Raw genomic sequence first — 24,650 nt, 5'->3', positions numbered from 1 at the left:
CTTACCAAGCACAATGACCACAGTCTTCAGAAGACTCATCATGGTATCCCGATTCCGCCGGGGTCCAGAACTATGCCGAGACATTCTCATAGTCCTCTGGCGAACATAGCCAAATATGTGAGCATAAAGAACCACCATTACCACAAAGGTCACCAAGTTGAAAATGGCCCAGAAGACTAAGTAAGAGTCACTGTAGAGGGGTGCCATATTGGAACAATTCTCAATATCGCAGATACAATTCCAGCCCACACTGGGTATAGCACCCATGACAATGGCCATCGTCCAGATGACCACAATGACCACCACTACTCGCCGGTTGCTCATCCGTGTATGGAGCTGCATGCGGAAAACTGTAATATGCCTCTCAATTGCAATAGCCAGTAAGTTGGCCACAGATGCTGTCAGGCTGGTGTCAATGAGGCCCTGACGAAGGAGCCATGTGCTAACAGTCAGTCTCCGAGTATTGGGTCCTGTGTTGAACATTAGGTAGAAGTAAGCCAACCCAGCAAAGAAGTCTGCAGCAGCCAGGTTAGCCATTAAGTAATAAATAGGAAAATGGAAGCGGCGGTTGACGTAGATAGCCACCATGACCAAAAGGTTGGCCAACATGATGAAGATGCAGACAGTGATTCCAAGTCCCATCACCAACTTGCTGACTGTGTTCCATTCTGTGGCAAGATACTTTCCACTTCGGTTATAAAAGAAGGCAATGGACTCATTGTAGAAGCACTGTGGTTCATTCATGGCTGTGAACTAAAAAAGAAAGAAAGTGATAAAAAATAGAAAAAAACTCACAAATTTAAAGATGTACAGATAACGACAAGACTTCTCTGGTACAGGCAGCCAAAGAAACAAAAGTAAAAATCTGATCCTGCAAAACATTCTGTGATTATACTGAAACCCTAAGGCTTTTCACAGTCCTCAAGATTAAAGACAGTTGGAGTTAAATAAATGACAAGGTCTCTGGTTGGTGGTTGCATGTCATTGAAGTCTACTAGAAAAGCCACATGGCAAGAAATCTGGCTTAAAATAAATGAGACAGACAAAATTTTGGACAACATTGCAATTGGACTATTTATCATAGTGAAATCTACTTTGACCTGTTATTTGGGGAATTTCTAAGCACAGGTGGTTTATAGATAGGGTATCATTGCTCTATTATTCTGCATTTCTAGTCTCACATAGTATGCTCCATCAGTGACAGACATTTTGTGATGCAGGATCCCACAAGGACCATCAGTCTCAGCATTTCAGAGAGGTCATTATCCATCAAAGGTTCTTTGGCCAAAGCCACCATCTGATGCTCAACATTCCTGTGGTCAGCAAAGCCTACCCCCACAGCTCCTCAGCCCCAGAATAGCATTCATCAACACTCAAGGAGATTCTTTTCTTTTGGGAGAACCTAATGTAGCCTCCAAACAGCAGTTGATACTTGACACTGCTCTACAAGAAGTGAAATATATTTAGGTTATATGAAGTATGTTTTTCAAATTTGAAGTGAAAATGCTTTACAATGTGTTTGCTTATTTTTGAACATCAATGATTAGAATATTTTTGCTTGTTATTTATACTCACTTGAAGCCAAAAGGGATGGAGGCAGTTTAAAATAGAAAAATATAATCAATAAGACTACTAAAACAAAATTAAAATGGGAACAGTAGCACACACCTATAATCCCAGATCCAAGCACTTAGGGAGGCTGAAGCAGCAGGATCTCAAAAATGAGTCCCACCAGAGCAACTCAGTGAGACCTGTCTAAAAATAAAAGGATGGTAGGGGGTGGGAGCTGAGGATGTAGCTCAATGGTAGAACACTCCTGGGTTTGATACCAAGTACTGAAAAAAGCAGCAAAGTTAGAAAACAAAAAACAACAGAAAGAAAGCAAGAATATTACATACCACATAGAACAAATCACTCTTCCTGAAGCCTTAAGTTTGAGACTTCTAGAGTTACAACATATTTTTTCAATATTTCACATTCTACCTTTCTTTAAATCATGGTTTCTAATAAGTTACTCGGCAAATCTGACAGTTTTTAACCACTATTTGTGATCATAGAGTCTACTGAATATCCATGATTTGCACATAAATGTTTGCCAATCACTAACAATCTCAAAAACAGTGTAAAATGCTAATTACTTATTGTTTTATTTTTCTGTTTATTAAAAAGATTGTCCTCCAGGGGAAGAGTAAAGATCTTGTTAAATACCCCTGGGTATCTCACATACCTTTCACAGTGCTTCACACATTAGAAATCAGAGAACTTGGCTTGCAAAGTTCCAGTCCACCTTGAGTCTTGCCATTACTCTGAGTAATTTATCTAATTATCTTCCCTTTTATTTTCTTGACCTCGTCTCTAATGACTTTCCATTCCATTACAACCCAGGTGCCCACACCCACAGGCCCACCCTGGAATTTATAAGCACCCAGAACTGTCTCCCTTTGGAAATACTTGAAGCATTCTAGTTACTTATTATAATTTCCCATTCTTCAATTTTTCTCATTTGATTCCCAGTACTTTGAGGATATCTATATCCTGGACTCTTCAAGCTTTTCCCAGTCAAATACCCTTCCCATCTTCCTCTTTCCCCTTTTCCAGCTTAGATTCTATAATAATTCATTTTAATCTCTTTATTACTTACACACTCTCTTCTTGAAGATATTAGGGTCAAATGTTCTTTAGAATTCAGAATTTTTTCTGGCTTTAATAATAGTTATAGAGTGGGTACTCCATATATAACATCTCCAGCAGACTAAGAGGCAGCACTCCGTAATCATACACATTCATTTGTGAGGCAAAACATGTAAGTAAATAAATATATATACATATATATATCTATCCAATTTGATAAGGGAAAGCTATCAGTTCATCAATTCATTCAGAGTTTTAGCACCAACTGAATTAGGATTAACCTTCAGAGTTGTTTAAATTTTGGAGCTTTTAAATAAAGGAACAGAGGGCTTATCTTTTCATTTCTTTGCCCCACTGTACTACCAAAGCAATGGTCTTGGTTGAATCCAATTTGTTGCTAATTCCACACATACTAAGGGTTTCTAGAAAGTTTAGATAAAATTCACATATCTGAAGATTGGTTCCATTATAAATTCATGATGTCTCTCCTCAAGTGGAACTTTGATGCCAATTTGCTTTTCTCCCTAATGATTAGTCTATATTCTGCACAATGATTATTTTTAACTTAACTACCATTTTCCACCTTTTAGGCCCCTCTTTCCATCAGCAGCTATCAAACAGAGGAGAACAGAAATCATCAGATTGGAATTCCCTCTTTTTTCTCCCACTGGAAAGAAAAGTTATGGGCCCAATATTCCCTTTCTCTTCTTTGATTGCTTTTTTTTTTTTAATTAATTGGTACATTTTAGGTATACAATATGATGACATTCATCATTGGGAGTTTGTGCCTTTATATGCTATATCTTGGTTCTTATTTTTTCCCCATTCATCTTCAACACCTCCACCCCTCCCTATTTACAAAGATTTTGTTTCCGTTTTTTCCTTTTCTCATATTTATTCCTTTCCCTTCTTTCTTTTCCCTCCCCCTCCCCCTTCCCCTTCCCCTTTGGACTGAAAAGGTGTGCTCTCTGCCACCCAACTAGTTTGAATTCTTCCCTTCCTACAATTTCAAGAACCTTTTTCTATGATTTGCTTCCTTTCTCTTCCATCTTCAGTTTCCTCCCTTTTTTCATCCTTCTCTTTTCCTTTCCTTTCTCTCCCCACCTTTTGCCCTCTCCCTCCAATGCCACACTTCCTCATCAATATTAAAGATTAAGTCTCTGCCATCTTTAAAAAGAGGGGAAAGTTCCTCAATAGTCTCATATTATCCTTCTGGCCTGTCAGCTTTGATTCTTTTCCTCCTTCATAACCAAATCTGTTGTAATGTCTTTCTCCCTCTAATGTCTCATAGTATTGCTTCTACTCCCACCAATCTATCGAATTCACTTCTAGTCAACTTCTTGAGGTTTGTTATGATTTGTATCTAGATGTCCCCCAAATCCTTATAAGCTCATAGGTGGGGCTTTTCAGAGCTGGCTGGATTTAGGATCTGTGATACTGGGATGAAGGGTGTGTGGTACTAAATTGGTGTACTGATTGGAATTAGCATAGTTCCATGTGGGGATAATGGAAGCCCCGCCCTGGGTGTGGGTGTCACCAATCAATAGATTTATAGCTTGGATGGAATATAAAGAGAGAGAGGGAAGGCAAGCTGTTTCTGCTGCTTGCTGCTTTTGCTGCCTTCTGCTTGCCGTGCCATAAACTATTTCTCTTCTGTAATGACCTAATGCTATGCCACCCTGCCTTGGATCCAGCTGATTCTAGACTGAAAACTTTAGAATCTGTGAGCCAAAATTAGCCTTTCTTCCTTAACTTGTGGGTATCAGGTATTTTGTCTCACCAAAAAGAAAAGTATCTAAGATAAGATCTATGTAACTCTCCAAAGTCACTGGCATCTTTGAGTGGCCATTCTAACAAACTTTCAATTATCTCCTTTCCTTCCCCAAAGCATCAGACACACAATGGAAAGGATCATCTGGGAAAATTCTCTTCTCTTGGCTTTCATGTCATCCCAGTCTCTTGGATTTTAACTATTCTCTCTGGCTGGTTTGTCTTGGCCATTTTTTAGAGTTCCTCTTCCTCTGCCCAGTAAGAATGTGTTCTGCATTATTTATCCTCTCATTTATTCAATAAACTTCCACAGTTATCTAATTTATCCCCAAGATTTCAATTACTGTACATAACCCAAATATTCCCAGTTCTACATATTTAATCATAATTCCTTCCTGAGCCCCATGTAAATGTTGAATTGTCTACTAATAACTTTATTGACTATCTCATCACTACTTTAGTTGCAATATTGAAAAACCAAACTCAAACTCATAATCTTTTCCATGATCCCCAATGTGCTCCTCCTATATCCTCTTTCCAAGAGAGTAGAAAACTGCCATTGGCTTGAGTGCTAAACATGAGACTTCTTCCTTTTCAGTCATCCTCATATTTATATCCATAACCAAACCTTAGAAATTCTATTTTCTAAATATCTAACTGACCTATCTACCTTATTCCATCCTCATAAACATTGCTATTACTGCCACACTGGCTTCCTAAGTGTTTTTTCTACTCAGCTCTAATCTCTTCTCTAGTGATATTTCTAAAAGAGAAAGTTAAGCAATCTATTCTCCTACCAAAAACACTTCAGTGGTTTACAAATGTGCTAAGCTCTTCAACTATCTTATCAGGACTTCCCTGCCTCAACTCAAGCTATTGATGACTTCAAACTCTCTGCTTAAACTCTGCTTTAATATGCTGTGCTCTCTCATCTCCAGTTCTCAGCATCAATGACAACAGTGGTTTCCTACATCAGAATCACCTAGGGGGTTTATAAAACACAGATTGCTGGTCACATCCCAAGAATTTCTGATACAGTAGATCTGAGGTGGGGCTCCAGATAATGCCAATCCAGTTACTGGTTCAAGGACCACAGTTTGAATGCTTCAATCATTCCCCAATTTCTCAGCGCAATGTTGTTCCTTCTAGCCATTCCCCTCAAACACTCTTATGTCTGAGCAAAGTGTTTCCTACCAGATCTATACAGCTCCCCTGCAATGACATATAATACACTGTATAATGTTTGCTTGATTATCTATTCATTCCTCTCAGCTGGGCTAAAAAATGACCAAGGTGAAAATTTTAGCTTTTTTATTCATTGTTGTATAGTAGCAACTGTCAGGTGGATTCAATGGTAAATAAATGTTGGTTGCATTAATAAATTAATTCCAAAAATGTTTACAATTTAAAAGTTTCTCTTTTTCAAATGATATACAGAAATTATAAATATAAATACAAAACTGCTCTTTCCATTAGCCTGTGTTGCCATTTGTTTTCTCTGGGCAAAGAATTTTTAAAATAAAGTACGAAGCATACATTTCATAATATTCCAATTTCAAAACACCAATTAATAAAATCAAACAGGGATATGTGCAACTTCTTATAATTTTCTAAATAGATAAAAGTTGTGGTTTTCCTATTTGTTTAAACTTATATGACTAAGGATGGCAAAATAAAGAAGTTAAACTTATCTTCTTTAATCTCCAATATGCTAAGATAAATAAAGCTGAGTTTTTCTCTAATGGAATCCCAAGTGTTCAGTTGACAGTGGCATATAACTCAGTTTTATTCCATTCCTTCTTTCTCAGAAATTGAGTGGTGCTACAATAAAAACTATATTATTTTTAATGATAAAACATGAACTTTTTGAAATTGAGTTTGACCATCTGAGAAATTAGGAAAACAGACTAAATTGTATATAAGCTCTACTTCAGATTTAAAATCCCTGACAAAGAATTCTGGGTAAGAACTCTGCATTTCATACCAACTAAATATTAAAAGAGTAGAAAATGTACCAGGAGTTAAAAGCAGTAAGGGCACAATGTACCTGAGAAAAGGAGGAGTTTCAGCTAGATTTAGTAATATACAACAGAATCAAAAGAAGAAATAAGTCTCTCAAATTATCTGCAAAAAAGGAGCAGGTCTGGAGAGTAAGGAGCAGAGACCCTGGGAAAAACTCCTGTAGCATGAAGAGGAGCACAGTAAAGGACTTCGCTGCTTCTTCAGGACCCAATGTACTTAGGAAACTCACATTAAGTTCTTGGAGAATGATTCAACTTCGATTGACTATCTAGTAAGACAGCCATGGCTATAATGATATAGCAAACAGAAAAAATCTAACATAATGGGGAAAAATGCAATCTCAAAGGAGATGTCCACCCTGAAAATAAAAAACACCTCTGGATGAAGTAGATTTATTGGGGGGAAAAAGGAAGAGATTAAATTATAGGAATTTATAATTTGTCTTCTCAAAGTGCTTTATTAGGGTACTAGTGTTGAAAATAGAACAATATGAAGACAAAAATTAAATACTATATGGATTTCATAGTTTCTTATTGCTACTGTAACAGTAACTAGGTAATGCTAACAGTAACTTAGATATATAGAAGTCCTAAATGGGTCTCCCTAGGATAAAATCAAGGTGCTGGCAAGGACGTATTCCTCTGCAGAGGTTTTAGGAAAGAACCCATTTTTCCTTTCTTTTCCAATGTCTACTGGTTGCCCACTTTCCTTGGCTCATGATTCCTCCCACCTTCAAAAGCCAGTGATAGCCAGCCATGTCTCTCACACTTGGCTCTTTGCTTCTCTCTTTTGCACTTAAGGACACTTGTAATTACATTAAACCCACCTAGAGTGTTCTAGGATAATCTCCCTATCTCAAAATCCTTAACAAAATCACATCTGAAAAGTCCCTTTTGCTATGTAAGGCAGCATACTCAGAGGTTCTGAGGATAAAGCAGTGGATATCTCTGGATGCCACTATTGTACCTACCAGAAGAAACTGAATAACAATTCCTGAAAACAGCAACACAGTCAACAAAATAAAGTATAAACATTCCAGAAAAAGGAAATGGCAAATAGAAAGCTTAAGAAATTCACCCGGGACTCAGAGAGCCTGAGAAGAAAAGGAAAGGAAAAGAGGAACACACAGGAAAAGTCCTAGTTACATTATGAATCCAAGGAAGCTGAAGAAATGCTATTCTAAACAAAGAAAAGGTATTGCTTAAAGAGAAAGACCTCAGGTTAAACATATAAATTAAAGCTTACATAAATTACAAAAATAATATAAAATGTAGTCATAGCTTGATGAGATTTTAGAATCTCAAGGGTAAAGAAAAATTTTAGTACACAGAGAAAAAATGAAAATGCACCAAATATCTAAAACAGACAGCACAGGATATGCCAAGATTCAGGTGTAGACAGAATTCCTAAGGACAGGGCTCAAGCAATCAGAATCTCTAATATAGAGCGAAAATGCCTGAGATTCATAAATTCCACAGCCAGCTATACTGATGTTCTCACACAGGACAATAAAGAACAGTGTCAGACATGTGTAATACAAAAAGTACATTATCTACATTTCTAAACTAAATAAGTACTTGTAAAAGTAAGTTCTGAGAAAAAAGGGGAAAAAACAAAAGCATGCACACACACACACACATACAAATCTACTAGCAGTACTCTTTAAAACTCACAAGACACATTGCTTTCAGGTGGTTACAAAACTTAAAGCAGGGAAATTGCAAACTCAAGCCCAGCCTAAGAAATTTAGGAAGAACGTGTCTCAAACTACAAAAACAAGCTGGAGATGTAGCTCATTGTAAAGATCCTGAGTTCAATCCTTATTACTACCAAAAAAAAAAAAAAATCCCAGAGGGGTTGAATCTTCATAACTAAACACTATTTATAAAATAAGTTAACCCAGGGCTGGGGATTTAGCTCAGTGGTTCCGCCGCCTGCCTTGCAAGCACAAGGTCCAGAGTTTGATCCCCGGTACCCAAAATAAATAAATAAATAAATAAATAAGTTAACCCATCTGTCCATGTTTCATTTCAATTTTTTTTTTAATACCAGAGATTGAACTGAGAACCTCGCGTTTGCCAGGCAGCCACTAACTATGCCACTGAGCTAAATCCCTGGCCTTCCATTTCAATTTTAAAAGATAGGATTATATGCTTTTTCTTTTCATTTTCACTACCTTCTATTCCCTTCCCTTATTGTATCTTTTCATTACAAAATTGCTTATCCCTGGGGACCAGGGATTTAGCTCAGTGGTTCCGCTACCTGCCTCACAAGCGCAAAGTCTGGAGTTCGATCCCCGGTACCCCCCCCACAAAAAAATTGCTTATCCCTGTATGCTATGCTATTTTTCTGTGAATAGGTTAGAGAAAACAATAAAATACACAATTTAAAAGCAGCACTTAATATTTTAAATATCAAGGGCAAGTTTTAATAATTTTAAGAAACAATTCAAGTAAAAAAATGTATCTTCCTAATGGATCATTCAAAAGAGTAAAATATCATGGTGTGACTGATGACTGTAATCTTCATGTCTCATGATATTCCCTATCATTTGCCACCTTGTTTCTTCTGCCTTTTCTTTCTCCACTGCTACACAGTTGAATTTGTGCAGATTCAATGATGCCCTACTGCTCCATCAAACTCTTGAAAGAGACAGTGGGCTGAGGCACAGTTGAATCTCTCCATCTGGGCATCTCATAGAAGCAAGATCTATTCCAAGTCATCTCTGTACAGTCCAGCATGTCCATCAGAGGTAAACCCTAATCCATGACCTGTGCCATTAGACCATGAGGCTGGAATATTCCCTGAATTCTCCCCTTCATTGTTTTTGTCAGGTCCCTTTGCAACCTGATCAACCACAGCTCTGTAATGCTAACTAGAGTTCTAGAATATACAAAGCCCTGAGACTTGGGGACACATCTGAATCTAGATGAAGAGTTCTCCCTTCCAGCTGTGAACTAAGACTCTAACAGCTCTCTGTAATGCCTGGTCTAGGTTTATTTAAGTGCAAATGTTTTGAAATCAGCTGCTGGACATTCTAACTCTGAAAGTAGTCAGCCACTTCCACGCCCTCTTCTTTCTCCTACAGGATTCAATCTTTTGCTACTAAAGGTTGTCTGAATCTTTGAAAGTTATTTTATTGCCAAACTTGAACTTTAGAATCTAATCTGCTCCAGAGCCCTCGCTAATGCTAAAGAGCAGGTAGCAACACACTTTTCACTTCTCCACCAACCTGAGCCCACAGAGTGAAATGGGAGAAGTTTAATTTAAGGGCAGTGCTTAAGTGATGCTATGTACTTACCAAATGCAGTATCATTACACAGCAAATGCAGACTGATTTTTTTTTAAATGACAGTCTTATTACAGCAAGGTACAGATCTCAAAAGATAGGTATCCCCTGGACTCTATGATTAGAATAAAAACATTGGGTCATTATCCTACCTTGACATTTACTCATGGAAAATGTGCAACAAATACTCAAAGAAAAGCAGTTAGGGAATTTAGGACTGTCAAAAGGAGAGCAGACAAAATATGTCTGGAAGGGCAGTAAGAAAGAGAAAGCCACAAACCTTTGGAGGATAAAGGAATAGCTCCATTAATCATTAAAAACTAACCAATTAGGGCTAGGATTTAGCTGAGTGGTTCCACTGCCTGCTTTGCAAGTGCAAGGTCCTGAGTTTGATCCCTGGTACCAAAATAAATAAAAATAAACAAACAAAAAATCCTAACCAATTAAAAGGACGCATTAGAAAAATAAACATGAAAGGTGTCATTTGTGGTTTATCTTTGTGCATCAGTACAATTTTATCATATGAAAAGAAAATTCAAAATGTGCTCTCAGATTCCAAAATAAGATATCCTCTCAAACCTTATCTGTTTATAAACACAAAATGGAGCATAAATGAATTTAAATGACAACACAAGAACAAATTTAATTTCTAATAGAAACATGGTTCAAGATGGAGTAAGTCAGAAATCTCAATGTTTATCTGCACATGCATTTATTCCTGGCAATACACTGCAGCTCTCCCTAGAGTGTTTATCCAAGTTGGCTTTCCTTTGATGGACCTTCTGGCATAACACATATGCACATAATATATACATCCATATGTAGAAGTAGCCCATTTTCTCCCCATGAAGAACCCCTAGAATCATCACGTGGAAAACAGAAAGCATTAACATATGTCCAGTATCTATTAAAGGATTTATCATACACAAAATCTTTGATAGATATTTTGCCATTTAAATTTGTCACCTTTTATTAGAATGCTGGAGGATAATTAGAGGAGCAAACTGTTAAGAGATTGAAAATCTACCCAAATTCACTCTTTTAATGAAAATTCCCAGTAATTACTTGGAAGGATCAAAATATCTTTGTGTCCTTGGCTTAAAAGCAAAATAGTCACTTAGTACATGAGAGGCAGAATGAAATCATTCTAAAATGCTAATGGAAATGATGTCTTCCTTATTGGAATCACAAGTATGGGAGCTAAACACTTCAGAAGCTCTCAAATAACCTCTATTACCAGTTTGAAAGAAGCCAACATATACATTCAGGTATTAAACTATTGAACCTTCCGTTAAAAATAAAAATTTTAATTCCAAGTCCGATCCACAGTAATTTTATCAACCAGAATAAAGGGAATGCTTAACAGAATTCTAAAAGCAGAAAGAGGCTACTGAGAGTGACGAGTTTTTTGTTTCGACCCTCTCCCCACCTCCTCAATGTCCATAGGACACAAACATATTAACTTCACCTAATGATGAACAGGCTCCTGTCTGCAAATACAACCTTGTAGCTTCCTCTGGAGAAGGAAGCTCTTTATCAGTGTCTGGACTAGCAGGAGCATAAATCAACTACACACAGAGAGACATCCTGCAGCTGCTAGTCCAGTTTTGCCTCGGAATTCACCCAGCTTTGTAAGGACTAGATGCATTCTCAGCATGAGCAAACAAAAATCTGTCTCATAGTTCAGGCGGCAGTAAAACAGAGAATGCAAATTTGGCCCACTTCAAAGCACAAGGCATATCTTTCACTGACTAAATAGCAATCCCAGCAGGAGTGACAATGAAAGCTTTCTTCTCTAACAATCACAGGTTATTTGTTCATATTAATTAGTTTATACCTAGTATTAGGCAGCCTAACTAGAAAATACTCTTTGTTACCAAATGAATAGAGAAACAAACAAAACCAAAGGCTTTTTTAAAATTGTTGTTTCTCCTGTGGAAAATGATTTTTCAGGCCTTGCACATTTTCAAGTAGTTTATCTTTACAAAGGTCCCTGAATTCAGTTCAAGAGAATGCAAATCAAGTCCAGGCACTCAATAATACCAGGCTAAAATGATTGAGTGAACAGTTCATTGCCAAAGGAGATGCTACATTTAAATACTTTTAACCTTCTCTGAACTTGGAGAAAAGTGCTAATAAGAGAAAAGAGACTTGGCAACAAGGCCAAGCCAGTCTTGAAGTAAAATTTGACTGTACAAATTACATGAGAAGAGTTAACATATAATTAGCAGACACATCATCAACCAGAAGATCCTGAAACCAAATGATGCAATGGTCTTTGTTATGATGTATACTAGATGTCCCCCCAAAGCCTCATGCACTCATAGTCATGGATTTGGGGAAGTGACTGGGTCATGGGCGTGTGATACTTATCACTGGATTAGCCCACACTGATGAGTTTATAGCTGGATGTGATGTTGGGAGGTGAAGCCCGGTAGGAAGAGGTGGGCCACTGAGGGTGTGGCCTGGAGGTTATATATTCCCCGCCCCCCCTCCCCAATCCCTCTCTGCTTCCAGTCTGCCATGTCATGAGCTGTTTCTCCTGTGCCATGCCCTTCTGCCATGCTGCCTGCATTAGAACCAGCCAACTATGGACTCTAAAAACTGTGAGCCAAAATAACCCTCTCCTCCTTTGACTTGTGGCTGTCCGGTATGGTGTCTCAGCGATGACAAAGTAACTAAGACAGTCTTTATCTTTCCTGAAGAGTAGGCTACCTCCCCTTATGACTTAATATCCCAGCTTATACCTGACTTCTTCCAAAAGGGCTTATTTCTCCAATTACTAGAGGTTACCCCTACTCCCAACATATGGTGAGAATGAGACTCAACCACCCAGTCCATATGTTAATAAAGGATTCAACAGAATCCTTTAAAGCCTGGTATCTATTAAAGGGTTGATACTAAACAAAGCACTTGCACCCAGAGCTACAACTCCAAAACCTAGAAAACCACTAAACTGCACAGGCATTTTTAAGATATACATGAAATTCCTTAAGATGGCTTACGAGGCCTTGTAAAACCTTGCAAAACTTCATAACCTAGCTCCTCTATGCTGATACTTAGCATTTGCATTTCTGTAGTACAAATATTCCACCATGATTGATCTCAAGCTACCAGCATGAAGTCAACTACACACAAAATGCTTGAAAATTTAATAATCCGCCTTTATGAACTGCTGAAGGTGCCTCTAAGGACACGGCTCTTTACAACCACATGTCCCACTATACTGTAACCATCCTGAACTAAATTCTAATTGCTATGCTCTTTTCCATGGGACATTAGAACCTCACACATGCCCTTTCTTCTCCCTTGCCAAAAAAGCTCTACTCTTTCATTAGCCACTAGTCTGGTGGTCTTCCTTCAAAAAAGCTTCCCCGATCCTCCCAGTCTTTTTGGGGGATTCTAATTTACTCCTAGAACAGTTATACTTCCTGTGTCATAGTTTTGTGATAAAGCACTATAATTTTTCGTGTCCTTATCTGTATATCTTCCATTACATTTCTAAACTCAGGGGGGACAAAAGCCTTCCTTATCTTATTTATCATAACACTTCCTGATATAAATGGGCAATATATGCAGACATTATTCTAAGTTTTGCACATATTTTCTCATGTCATCTTTAAAACAACCTATGAGGGCTGGAGATTTAGCTCAGTGGTACCATGCCTGACTCGAAAGCGCAAGGTCCTGAGTTCGATCCCCCCAGTACCCACCCCCCAAAAAAGATGGGATTAAAACCACCTATGAGACTGGCTTCATTACTGCCTTGCTCATGTCTCAGGTGATGGAATTAAGGCACTGAGAGCATGATCACTTTTCTCTCAGGCTCAGCCAGTAAATGCTGGAGCCAGGATTTCACTCTAGCAGTGTGACGAGTGGGCCATGTGCATGCTTCAAGAAACAACTGTTTGTTGACCTTTTTTTTCCAATAGTGTCCCTCAAGGAGAAAATTTTAATTAAATTAAAATTCTCTGTAAAGGAGAAATTAAATACTAAGGAATAGCATTTTGTTCGGTAAGCCTAAGCTTTAGCAGGGGGGCCATTCCCCAAGATCCAGTTCTGGCCCTCTTGGGGGCAATGTCATTCTACTGAAAATGTATGTGCTGAACCTTCCACTATTCATTTCCATTTGTTTATCCCTAAAGACACACAGTCATGGTTTATAGTTTTAATGATATCTTCCTATAAGAATTATTCTGCATCTTACTTTTCTTTCCTCCACAAGGTATCTTAACATAATATAGCTGTGTTGATATCTTCATTTTTAGCTGTTATATGATATTACAATATCATATAAATTCACATGCCTGAATTTATTACTATGACCTTGCACTATTAGATATTCAGCAAGGTTTGTTCTTCTTGGTTTTTAAGCAATGCTTTAGTGAATATTTTTACATGCTCTTCCTTGGCCTCATGTGGGTGCTTTTCTAATATAGATACCAAGATTGGAACAGACTATGTGCTAAGGTATATAGTTTTAATATATACTGTGAAATTATCACCTTACCCCCAAGTGGCTGTACCACAGAAAATGTATAAGACTACACATTTCCCCAAGTATTTACATTAAACACGACTTGGATGGTATTTTAACTAAATGAGTCATTTGAAAGTGTTATATTACTCACCAGTTTATTGTAGTTTATATAAGGGGGAAAGTGCACAAAACTTGATGCTTCTGGAAATGCTGACAAAAGACAGTGTCACTGGATACTGAAATTCCTTGTCCAGAAAACCTATACTGGGATCTAACTCACTTCACACAAGCCTAAGAAGTACCTGGGAACAGTTGCACTGGACTTTCAAATGGTGACCTCAAGTAACAGGCACTGAGTCTCTTTACCTGTTCCCCAAGTCTTTTAGGACCCCCCCCCCAAAAAAAAAACAACCTAGGGGCCGGGGATTTAGCTCAGTGGTTTCGCCGCCTGCTGTGCAAGCACAAGGACCCCAGTTAGATGCCCGGCACCAAAAAAAAAAAAAAAAAAAAAAAAACCTGTTGAAGGTAAAGGAAACCAAACACCCAAAGTAAATGAAAGGCAATGATCCTTTTACCAGAAAGAGAAATACACATGATAGGGTGATGGGGATAACACTGAGAAATAATACTGAAAATAACACTGGAAAATAATACTAAAAACATGAAAGCATTGCAAGGACTTTACACAAAGGATAAAATACGCAGGTCTTTTGGGGGGGAGATTTATAGTAAGTGAAGTATAAATGCCCCTTTATCCTTCCTCCCTCTCTTTTTTCACTCTTTCATTAAAAAGACACTTTTGATTGAAATATATAAAAAATGTAATAGCCTAAAGAAATGATATAGGAAAAAAAAACACTGAACAACATTCTACATCATCAAAATTTGAATTTCAATCAGTGCGCCTTTCTCTTTTCCTTAACTTTAGCTTAAAAAGATTGCCACAAATGAGATGCCATGCTGTAAAAAGAAAAGGAAAGGTAAAGGACGAGCGCATGGGAAACTATACTTTCTGAATCATTTAATCCATACAACCGTCATGTGAAGCACAATTACACGAAAAGAAATTGAACCTGAGACCAGCTAGCATGAGAAAGACTTTTTATTAAGCATTCCAAGGTGCAGGGCGAATGATTCCAAAGCCTGTTTCCCCCATTGCATCACATTGCCTGCTGAGCCTGAAAGAGAGCCTGAATACCCAGCAGGATGTACAATAATCTGAACAAATGCAATGTGCCTGCAGTATTACTGTTCTTAAGTGGAGAGAAAACATTCTTTGTAGGAATTCAGAAGTTTCTAGAATGGCATTTTGTTTTCTAAGTTGTTAGAAAAGATCAAGGCAAAATAATTATAAGAGGAGGACAACGTGGCAGGATTGGAAACCTTGTTATAAGATTAGATCCTTTCTGAGACATTTAATTAAACATCCTCATCCCCAAAAAATATCTAAGCAAGGGAAAGCAGCAGAATTTGCTACTGAAGTGTCTTGATTTGGAGTTTGCTGTATCCTAAGTGCTCAAACTGAGGTCCCTGGGGAACAGAGGCCAGTTCACTAAAATCACTTGTTCATTTTTCCAGCTGCTTCCTAAACTAAATGGTATCTCGCTCAGAAAAGCACCATTATCTCTATACACACCAAATGCTAATCTGAGAGATGTACATGATCCCTAGAGTAAAACATACTTTCTACAATTCAGTTTAAATAGTTGACAAAACTATGATTCCCCCAAACCTGCACTAGTTGAATCATTTACCTGGGGCTGGGAAATGGCGGGGATTGCAGTAGAGGCAGCAGCCATAACAGCTCTATAATGATGAGCAGTGATCAGGCCCCAGCACCAAAGTGCCAGACACAGTCACAGGAGCCAGTTCTCACAACCACTGATCAGATTACAGTCATTCTAGAAGAAGCTGTGTACCTGGAAAAAGAAAGGAATACCCATAGTTAGTACAAGAGGACCAGCATATAAGAATGAAGGACCATCAGCCAGAAGAAGCAAAAATCTCTTATACCAACTGCAAAATATTAGCTTATTAAAAATAGGAATTCATAGGGAAGATCTTATATCTAAAAGTTATGACTTCTGTATCATTTGCCCAAAGGATGGTAAGTAAGTATATTTTCATAAGTTTAAATTCTACTCTGGGTGCCAGCTAAATATTCTGGATAGGCAGTTTCAAGTGGGGTAAAAAGGGAAGGTGAACAGGAGGAGAAGCCATCTTGTCATTAAATAATAAGAAAAGAAAAGAAAATGAATGATCTGTATTTGACAAAGTTTGAGGCAGATTTTGTTAACTCATTTCATGAGACACCTGAGAGTTTGAAAGATTAGACAACATCTCCACAGCCAGGAAGAGAGAGAACTGAGACCTGAACCAGGACTGATTCCAAGGGTCTGTCTCCTTCTCTCCAAGAGAAGAGACATAAAAAGAGCATGAGATGTTTTTAAGCAAAAATTTCAGGTAGTCCTAATGACAGCAAGATGCAAGTCAGATGGCCTGCAGTGATCTTGTGACAGAGAAGCCTGAGCTGCCCTCATCAGTATAAAGCTTTAATAATGTGCTTCTTGCTTTGATACATGTTTCATATCCTTGAGATGCCTAATAAAGACAGATTTTCGATTTCATATTTTTGGGAAGAAAGATGAGACAGAAAACTGCTTTACCCTAAAGCATTTGAGATGTATTTAGTTTTGAGGCTTTTGTTGAACGTCTTTATATATTGCAAGAATCCCTCTTGCCCATCAACTGGAGACTGGATAAAGAAAATGTGGGGTTTTTTTATAAAATGGAGAACCACTCAGCCATAAAAAATGAGAAATTAGAGACATTTTTAGCTAAGTGGATGCACATGGAGGTGATACTCTGAAGTGAAATAAATAGGACACACATGTGTAAATACCGAATAATTTCTCTGGTATGAGAAACTGAAAGTGTAAATAAGGACTAAAATGTATAATAGGTAATGTGAAATAGGAAGAAAAGGGGCAAAGGGGAAGGAAGTGGGAGGGCTGGGGAAAGGATAGAAGGGAATGGGATTAATATGAGAAAATGGAAAAATAGGAACAAAATCTTTGTCAATAGGGAGGAATGGAGGGGTTGAAGGGAGGGCTGGGCAAGGGTGAAAAATAAGAACCAAGAGAGACTATGTAAAGGTGCAAATTTCCAATGATGAATGTCATTATATTGTATACCTAAAATGTACCAATGATTAGAATGAATAATCCATAATGTAAAATAGGAAGAAAAGGTCCAAAGGGGTAGGGATAGTGGGAGGCACAGGGGAAAGGAAAGAAGGGAAAGGAAAAAATGCTGAGAAATGGAAAAAATGGAAATAAAGTCTTTGTAAATAGGGAAGAGTGGAGGGTGTGAAGGGAGGGCTAGGAATGGGGAAAAAATAAAAACCAAGATGCATTATATAAAGGTACAATTCCCAATGAGAAATGTAATTGTGTTGTATACCTACAATGTACCAATAAAAGAATTTAATACAAAAAGAAAGAAAGAAAGAAAGAAAGAAAGAAAGAAAGAAAGAAAGAAAGAAAGAAAGAAAGAATCCCTCTTAAAGTGTATGGTTATTTCACTTTGCCAAAAACAAGGAGCAAACCACATTATTTTAAAGTCATAAATCAGCATTCTTGGGAGTGCTGTCTCAAAATTACATCTATGAAACCCATTTACTTTCCAACTTATTTACAAAACTTCATAAATCATGGGCTAACTAGACAAGATGACAAAAAGACAATATCCTAAGTAACAATGCCCGTTCACTGTCTAGTAGACTGAGCTGGTTCACTTTGGCATGCTAGCCCTCTGCTTTACCAGAGCCCTAGATGGTCAACTACAGTGTTGCTCAAGAACTTTGAAGAAAAGACACACTTCTTTGAACTCTTCCAAGTACCTGAGATCTTTCCTGCAATTCTGCCAAATTGCCATCAACCTAAAACTACATTTCCTTTTCCTGAACTCCAAAACTTTTCCAGCCACAGAAAACCAAAGCAATGCGGGTTTACCTCATTAGCATCAGCTTCTCCAGCTGCCTTTGGGTCATGATTATTGTCCCTTCTTTTCTTCCTTTTCATTTTCTTCAGCATCTCTTGTTATCTATACCATCTTGCCAAACCATCAAACTACTTCTAGTGCTTGTCATACACATGAGTTTTTCATCTATTTATTCACTGAACTATTCATGCATTCTCTGAACCATAGGCTAAGTTATCTCATTATTTTCCCCCCTATAGTTCAAATCACATATACAAAATACAGACATAAAAATTCATAAAGCTAGAAAGTACAAAACAGCTTACCACAGGCTGGGAGGAGAAAATAACGGGGTGTTAGTATTTCAGAATGGTAGAAGTTCAGCTTGGTCTGATGAAAAAGTTCTGGAGATGGATACTGGTGATGGTGGCACAACACTGTGAGTGTAGTTAGTATTGCTGAACTGTATACTTAAAAATGGCAAAAACAGCACCTCTCATGTTATCACATTTTACCACAAAAATGTTATAAGAAAAAGTCATGAAAATAAGGAATGATATGAAAACTAATATAAAAGTCTAGTGTGAAATTATATCTAGACTATCATTAAAATAACAAAAAATGTGTACAAGTAAAAATGGATGAGCAAGGATGATGGACATTTAAAAGTACATTTTTAGAAGGGTTGAAGATGTAGTTCAGGGGTAGAGCATTTGCCCCACTTGTGGAGGCCCCTGGGTTCAAATCTCAGCACCACAGAGGGAAAAAAGTAAAATTTTAGAAAAAAATACAATTCCCAAAAAAGAAAGCTATATAGTTTCATTCCTCTGTCTCAGATTACTGGAGAAATGACCAATTGGGTTTAAAAATAGGAAATATCCTGAATCGGCACTAGAAACTACAGATAGATCCTACTATTGCTAGAACCTCCAGAAGTATGAACTGGAAAAAAATCGGCATGGGTGGTTAAAAAAGGGACTAAAGCACAATGCTCTCTTCATGAGACACTGCAACTACATATACAGAAAATAAACAAATGAGAATACCCTGGAGTGATATCCTCATTTCAAAGAGATTAAGGCTAGAGGGAACTAAGCCAGGGGAGAGATGGGTACCTTCAAAATAGGATAACTCTTTTAAGGGTCTTCTGGATTCAGAAGCAAACCAAGTAAGTCATCTCTGGCTGCATTTACTACTGATTTACATACGGCATGAAGAAGGCTTCAGCAAACATAAAAGAAAAGAATGCTACTAGCTGGCTTCTGAGGAGGGCAGCCATGCGAAGAAGTGATAATGACTTTGCTAATTACTGAGAGCCACACCAAATACTTAAAAGAAAGTCTAGTTTGAGGCAAACTTTCATTTGATTACTTCTGAAGTAGACGCTGACTCCCTCTGCAGCCCTCAAAGAAAGATGAATTTTTAATTAGTAAATGAATCTACTACAAACTTAAGCCTTTTTCCTTTTTCTTTCTTCTGAACTTCAGTCAAACAATGACTCATATTTGTTTCCAAAAAAAAACCACAGGGTAATACCTGACACTGAATAGGCAAAAGATTCCATCGTGAAATAAGCAAGAAAGAAAAATGCAAATCTAACAGCCCAATAAAATGTATTATTATAGTTCAAAATAGGAGAAGACTTGAGAATCAGAGCAAATAAGTACATGACTTATTAGAGAAAACTTCAGAAAATTTCTAGTTCATGTTCTTAAAATTGCTTGAGCACACAGCAGCATCGTTAAATGCAGGGTGGGCAGGCATGAAAAGAATTATGTGAGATCAGAAAAGAGCTTCCTTTAACCAGAGAAAGAGAAGAAAATCTGCAGTTCAAAATTGAATGAAGGCAGACTTCACCCAGGAGAGAGTGACTGGCTGGGAGCCATCTTGAAGAGAAGCCAACTGAGCTTGGAATTCAGAACAGTTGCGGGCAGACTCCATCTAGTGGCTTCTGGTGCCTCAGTGTGGGTTCTGAGTTCAAGTCAGTAGGAGGTCAGGGAGCAGAGTTCAAGCCAGCAGGAGACACATAGACTGTTGTAGGCTCAAAAAATCTGGTTCCAGCCTCATAACCAGAAACTGGCCTGAATTTCAGAGGAACTAAAGGGGCAGGCTGTCTGAGATTATCCACTATCCCACCATGAAGCTGCAGCTAGCTTACTAGGATTAATCAATTTGGCTCTGGCTTCTGTTTGCCCACATTGGCTAACAGTGACAGCAGAGACACACCTTGAATTGGATGTTTTGGGATTTTTTTTTTCTTTTTTCTTTCTGTTTTTCCTCCTTTCTAGTTCTTGTTTTGTTTAGTTTTTTCTTGATTGTTTGAACACAGTTTCTGTTTTTTTGTTGTTCTTCTGTTCTGTCCTTGTTTTTATTTTTTCTTTTCTCTTTCCCACCTGTCTTCTTCACCAGTTTCCTAAAGTTTGTCCTCCAGCCTTGCTTCTGACCTCTTTCTCTTCTTCTATTTCTGTTTTTTTTTTACCCCCTAATCCCTTTTAAATCTTCTCCCCTAAGGGTGAAAAAGCCATACTAAGGGCCACAATTTGTCATTTTCTAGGCTCTATTTGATGCTATTGTTATTGCTCCTTATACTACTTTAGCCAAGATGACATAATTGTGCTAATCAGTTGTTCCTCCTGTTATACCAAGACTGAGATTACCTAAGGGTCTTAAAAAACAAAAAAAAACCCTATAGACCAGTGCCAAAGAACTTGTAGCTGGACCAAGTAGGTAGAAACTTCTCATCCCCAATATACTGAAGAGGTAGGATCCTGCAACAAACTCAAAACCCAAAAGCTAGCTACTCCTGGAAGATGCTTCTGAGAAGTAGTTATTTCTTAAGGGTTATGAATACTGGCAATAAAGCTACTCGCCATAAGCAACATACAAGCATCAGCTCAGGATTCAAATTTAGAAAAAAAAAAAGAAATAAAATGAGAAGTCACTTAAAGAAGATTCAACCACAGACTTTCAGCTCACCAAAGGCAAACCCCAGGGGCAATGAACTGGAACAATCCAAAAGCCACCCACCTGGACTCTCTGAAGTGGTAACAGCAGAAGTAACAAAGCAAATAAATGAGGCTCTAGAAAACATAAAAGCAGAAATAATTTCCCAGATAACTACAGAGATGGTGACCAGAATGAAAGACACAGATAAAAAAAAAAAATAGAGGAGCTCAGGAACGTGATGGAAGCCATCAATGTCCAGCATAGGAAAGAAATGGAATCCATGAAACAGATTCAAACAGATATCCAGGAGATTAAAACTCCATTGAAAGTATACAAAGCAAAATGAGCCAATGCAAGGACAAAAATATCAGATATAGAAGACAGGATTGTTTAGCAATCAGGAAAAGATAGAGTTCTTAAAAATAGCAAGGGGACATGAGAAATCAATCCAGCAGCTGCTACATGACACAAAAGAAGAATAACATAAGATTGATTGCAGTCAATGAAAAAGCAGGAGATGGCACAAATGACATTAAAAAAACCTGTTCTCAGAAGTAATGGCAGAAAACTTCCCAAACAGGGAAAAAGAATTTGACATACAGATAAGTAAGGCATATAGGACTCCAATTAGTCATGATCAAAAAAAGTCTTACCCAAGGGATATAATAGTCAAGATTCCATAAATTCAACATAAGGACAGAATACTTAAAGCTGTTAGAGAAAAGAAACAAATCACCTATGAAAGAAAGCCCATCAGAATCACAGCAGACTTCTCATTACAATCTCTCAAGTTAAGGAGAGCTTGGAGTGAAGTACTTCGAGCCCTAAAGTAAAACAACATCCAATCCAGACTGATGTACCCTGCAAAACTATCCTTCAAAATTGATGGAGAAATAAGATATTTCCATGATGAAGAAAACCTGAAAAAATTCATGGTCACCAAAGCAGCACTTAAAAGAGTTCTGAAGGATATTCTAGAAAGAGACAAGATTGCAACTAAATGAACCCCAACAGAATGAATCCACCAGGCAAGGCAAGAGATTAAACAGAAAAGGAAAGAAGGAAGGCAACAGTAGGAAAATAACATGACAGAGATAAGACAATATATATCATTTATAACCATCAATGTTAATGGTCTCAATTCACCAATAAAAAGAAACAGACTGACAGAATGGATCAAGAAGCAAGATCCAACAATATGCTGCATACAAGAAACACATTTAATTGAAAAACAAATTTAGCAGACTGAAAGTCAAAGGATGAAAAAACAATATTCCATGCAAGAAAAAAGCAAGGGTAGCTATTCTCTTTGCAGACAAAGTGGATTTCAAGCCAAGACTGATTAAAAGAGACAAAGAAGGTTGCTACATTCTGGTAAAGGGAACAATCCAAAAGGAAGAGATAACAATCCTAAATATATATGCACCAAATAGCAGCACACCCAATGGTACAAAACAAATATTAACAAACATGAAAAATCATGTATGCACTATTACAGTTGTAATGGGGGACCTCAATACCCCACTGCCACATACAGACAGATCAACTAGATGAAAACTCAACAATGAAATATTAGAATTGAACCAAACTTTTGAATACATGGACTTAGTACATGTTTTCAAAGTGTTCCACCCTACAACATCAGCATACACATTCTTCTCAGCTGCATATGGGACTTTCTCCAAAATAGACCACATATTAGCTGATAGAACATGCTTGAGTAAATGTAAAGGAACTGAAATTATCCCATGCATATCATCAGACTATATTGCAATTAAATTGGAAATCAGTGGCAAAAGAAACCACAAGAACTTCATAAACACATGGAAATTATATAACACCCTCCTGAACAACCAAGGGGTCGCAGATGAAATTAAAGAAGAAATCAGACAATTTCTATAATTAAATGATAACAACAATACAACATACCAGAACTTATGGGACACAATGAAAGCAGTCCTACAAGGGACATTTATAGCATTGAATTCCCATATCAGGATAACAGAGCAGGCTCAAATAAACAACCTAATGTTGAACCTCAAGCTTCCAGAGAAAGAAGAGCAAGGAAGCATAAAGCTCATATGAGGGAGGAAATTATAAAAATCAGAGCAGAAATTAATGCAATGGAGACTATGAAAACAATACAAAGAACCAATGAATCGAAGAGTTGGTTCTTTGAAAGATTAAATAATTTGACAAACCCTTATCCAACCCTATATATAAAAAAAGACTCAAATCCATCCAATTAGGAATGAAAAGGGTGAAATCACAACAGATCCTATAGAGATCTAGAAGTTCATCAATACGTACTTCAAGAACCTGTATTCTAATAAGACGGATAATACAGAAGAAATGGACAGATTCCTAGATACATATGAATTACCAAAACTGAATCAAGAAGATATAGAAATTCTGAATAAACCAATATCAGCTAATGAAATTGAATATGTAATTAAAACCCTACCAACAAAGAAAAGTCCTGGCCCTGTTTGATTCACTGCTGAATTTGTAAGAAATTTAGAGAAGACCTAAAGCTGGTACTCCTCAAACTCTTTAATGAAATTGAAAGGGAAGCATTACTCCAAAATTCATTCCTGGAAGCAAGCATTACCCTGATTCCAGAGCCAGAGAAGAATCCAACCAAAATGAAGAATTATAGGCCAATCTCCCTAATGAACATAGATGCAAAAATCCTTAATAAGATATTGGAACACAAAATGCAGCAAATTATCAAGAAGGTTATACACCATGACCAAGTTAGATTCATCCCGGGGATGCAGGGATGGTTCAACATATGCAAATCAATAAATGTAATACACTACATTAACAGAGCCAAGAACAAAAACTACATGATCCTTTCAATAGATGCAGAAAGTGTTTGACAAGGTCCAACATTCATTCATGATAAAAACCCCACAAAAAATGGTATAGATGATCTTTATCTCAATCTGATAAAAGCCATCTATGACAATCCAATAGCCAACATCATATTAAATGGATGAAACCTGAAAGCTTTCACTCTCAAATTGGGAACAAGAAAAGGATGCCCACTGTCACCACTCTTGTTCAATATAGTTCTGGAAACATTACCCAGAGTAATTAGACAAGAAAAAGAAATAAAATGAGTAAGGAGAGTAAAGGAAGAAATTAAATTATCATTATTTGTGAATGATCTGATACTCTACATAGAAGACCCCAAAAACTCCACCAAAAGACTTTTAGATTTGATAACCAAATTCAGTGGTGTAGCTGGATACAAAGTCAACACTCAGAAGTCTTCCTGTACACAAATAACAGACTCATGGAGAGAGAAACTAAAGAAACGATCCCTTTCACAATAGCATCCAAAAAAATTAAATACCTAGGAATCAATCTAACGAAAGAAGTAAAAGACCTCTACATTGAAAACTACAGTACTTTGAAAAAGGAGATTGAAGAGGATATCAGAAAATGGAATGATATCCCTTGTGGTTGGATAGGAAGACAATATAATGAAAGTGGCCATACTTCCAGAATTGTTATACAGATTCA

General features: G+C 37.4%; 1 protein-coding gene across 13 annotated transcripts in view; it reads right to left on the bottom strand.

Moving 5' to 3' along the window:
• Lpar1 (lysophosphatidic acid receptor 1) overlaps nucleotides 1-24,650 on the bottom strand; it is a 149,023-nt gene that overhangs the window by 59,554 nt on the left and 64,819 nt on the right. For 7 of the 13 annotated variants that reach the window (XM_004848123.3, XM_004848128.4, XM_004848129.4 and 4 more), the window contains 2 exons: nucleotides 15,947-16,111; nucleotides 6-753 (listed from right to left, as the gene is read on the bottom strand). In XM_004848123.3, the coding sequence (XP_004848180.1) occupies nucleotides 6-753; nucleotides 15,947-15,991 (793 nt within the window). In that variant the 5' untranslated portion in view covers nucleotides 15,992-16,111. The remainder of the gene's footprint in view (nucleotides 1-5; nucleotides 754-15,946; nucleotides 16,112-24,650) is intronic. The other 6 variants (XM_013073485.3, XM_087183564.1, XM_087183563.1 and 3 more) reach the window with 1 other exon arrangement.

The sequence above is a fragment of the Heterocephalus glaber genome, unplaced genomic scaffold (genome assembly GCF_053883595.1).
Source record: "Heterocephalus glaber isolate CG9 unplaced genomic scaffold, H.glaber_assembly_v1.0 deba00001481, whole genome shotgun sequence".
Classification (NCBI taxonomy): domain Eukaryota; kingdom Metazoa; phylum Chordata; class Mammalia; order Rodentia; family Bathyergidae; genus Heterocephalus; species Heterocephalus glaber.
This window is presented reverse-complemented; position numbering and strand designations above follow the sequence as displayed.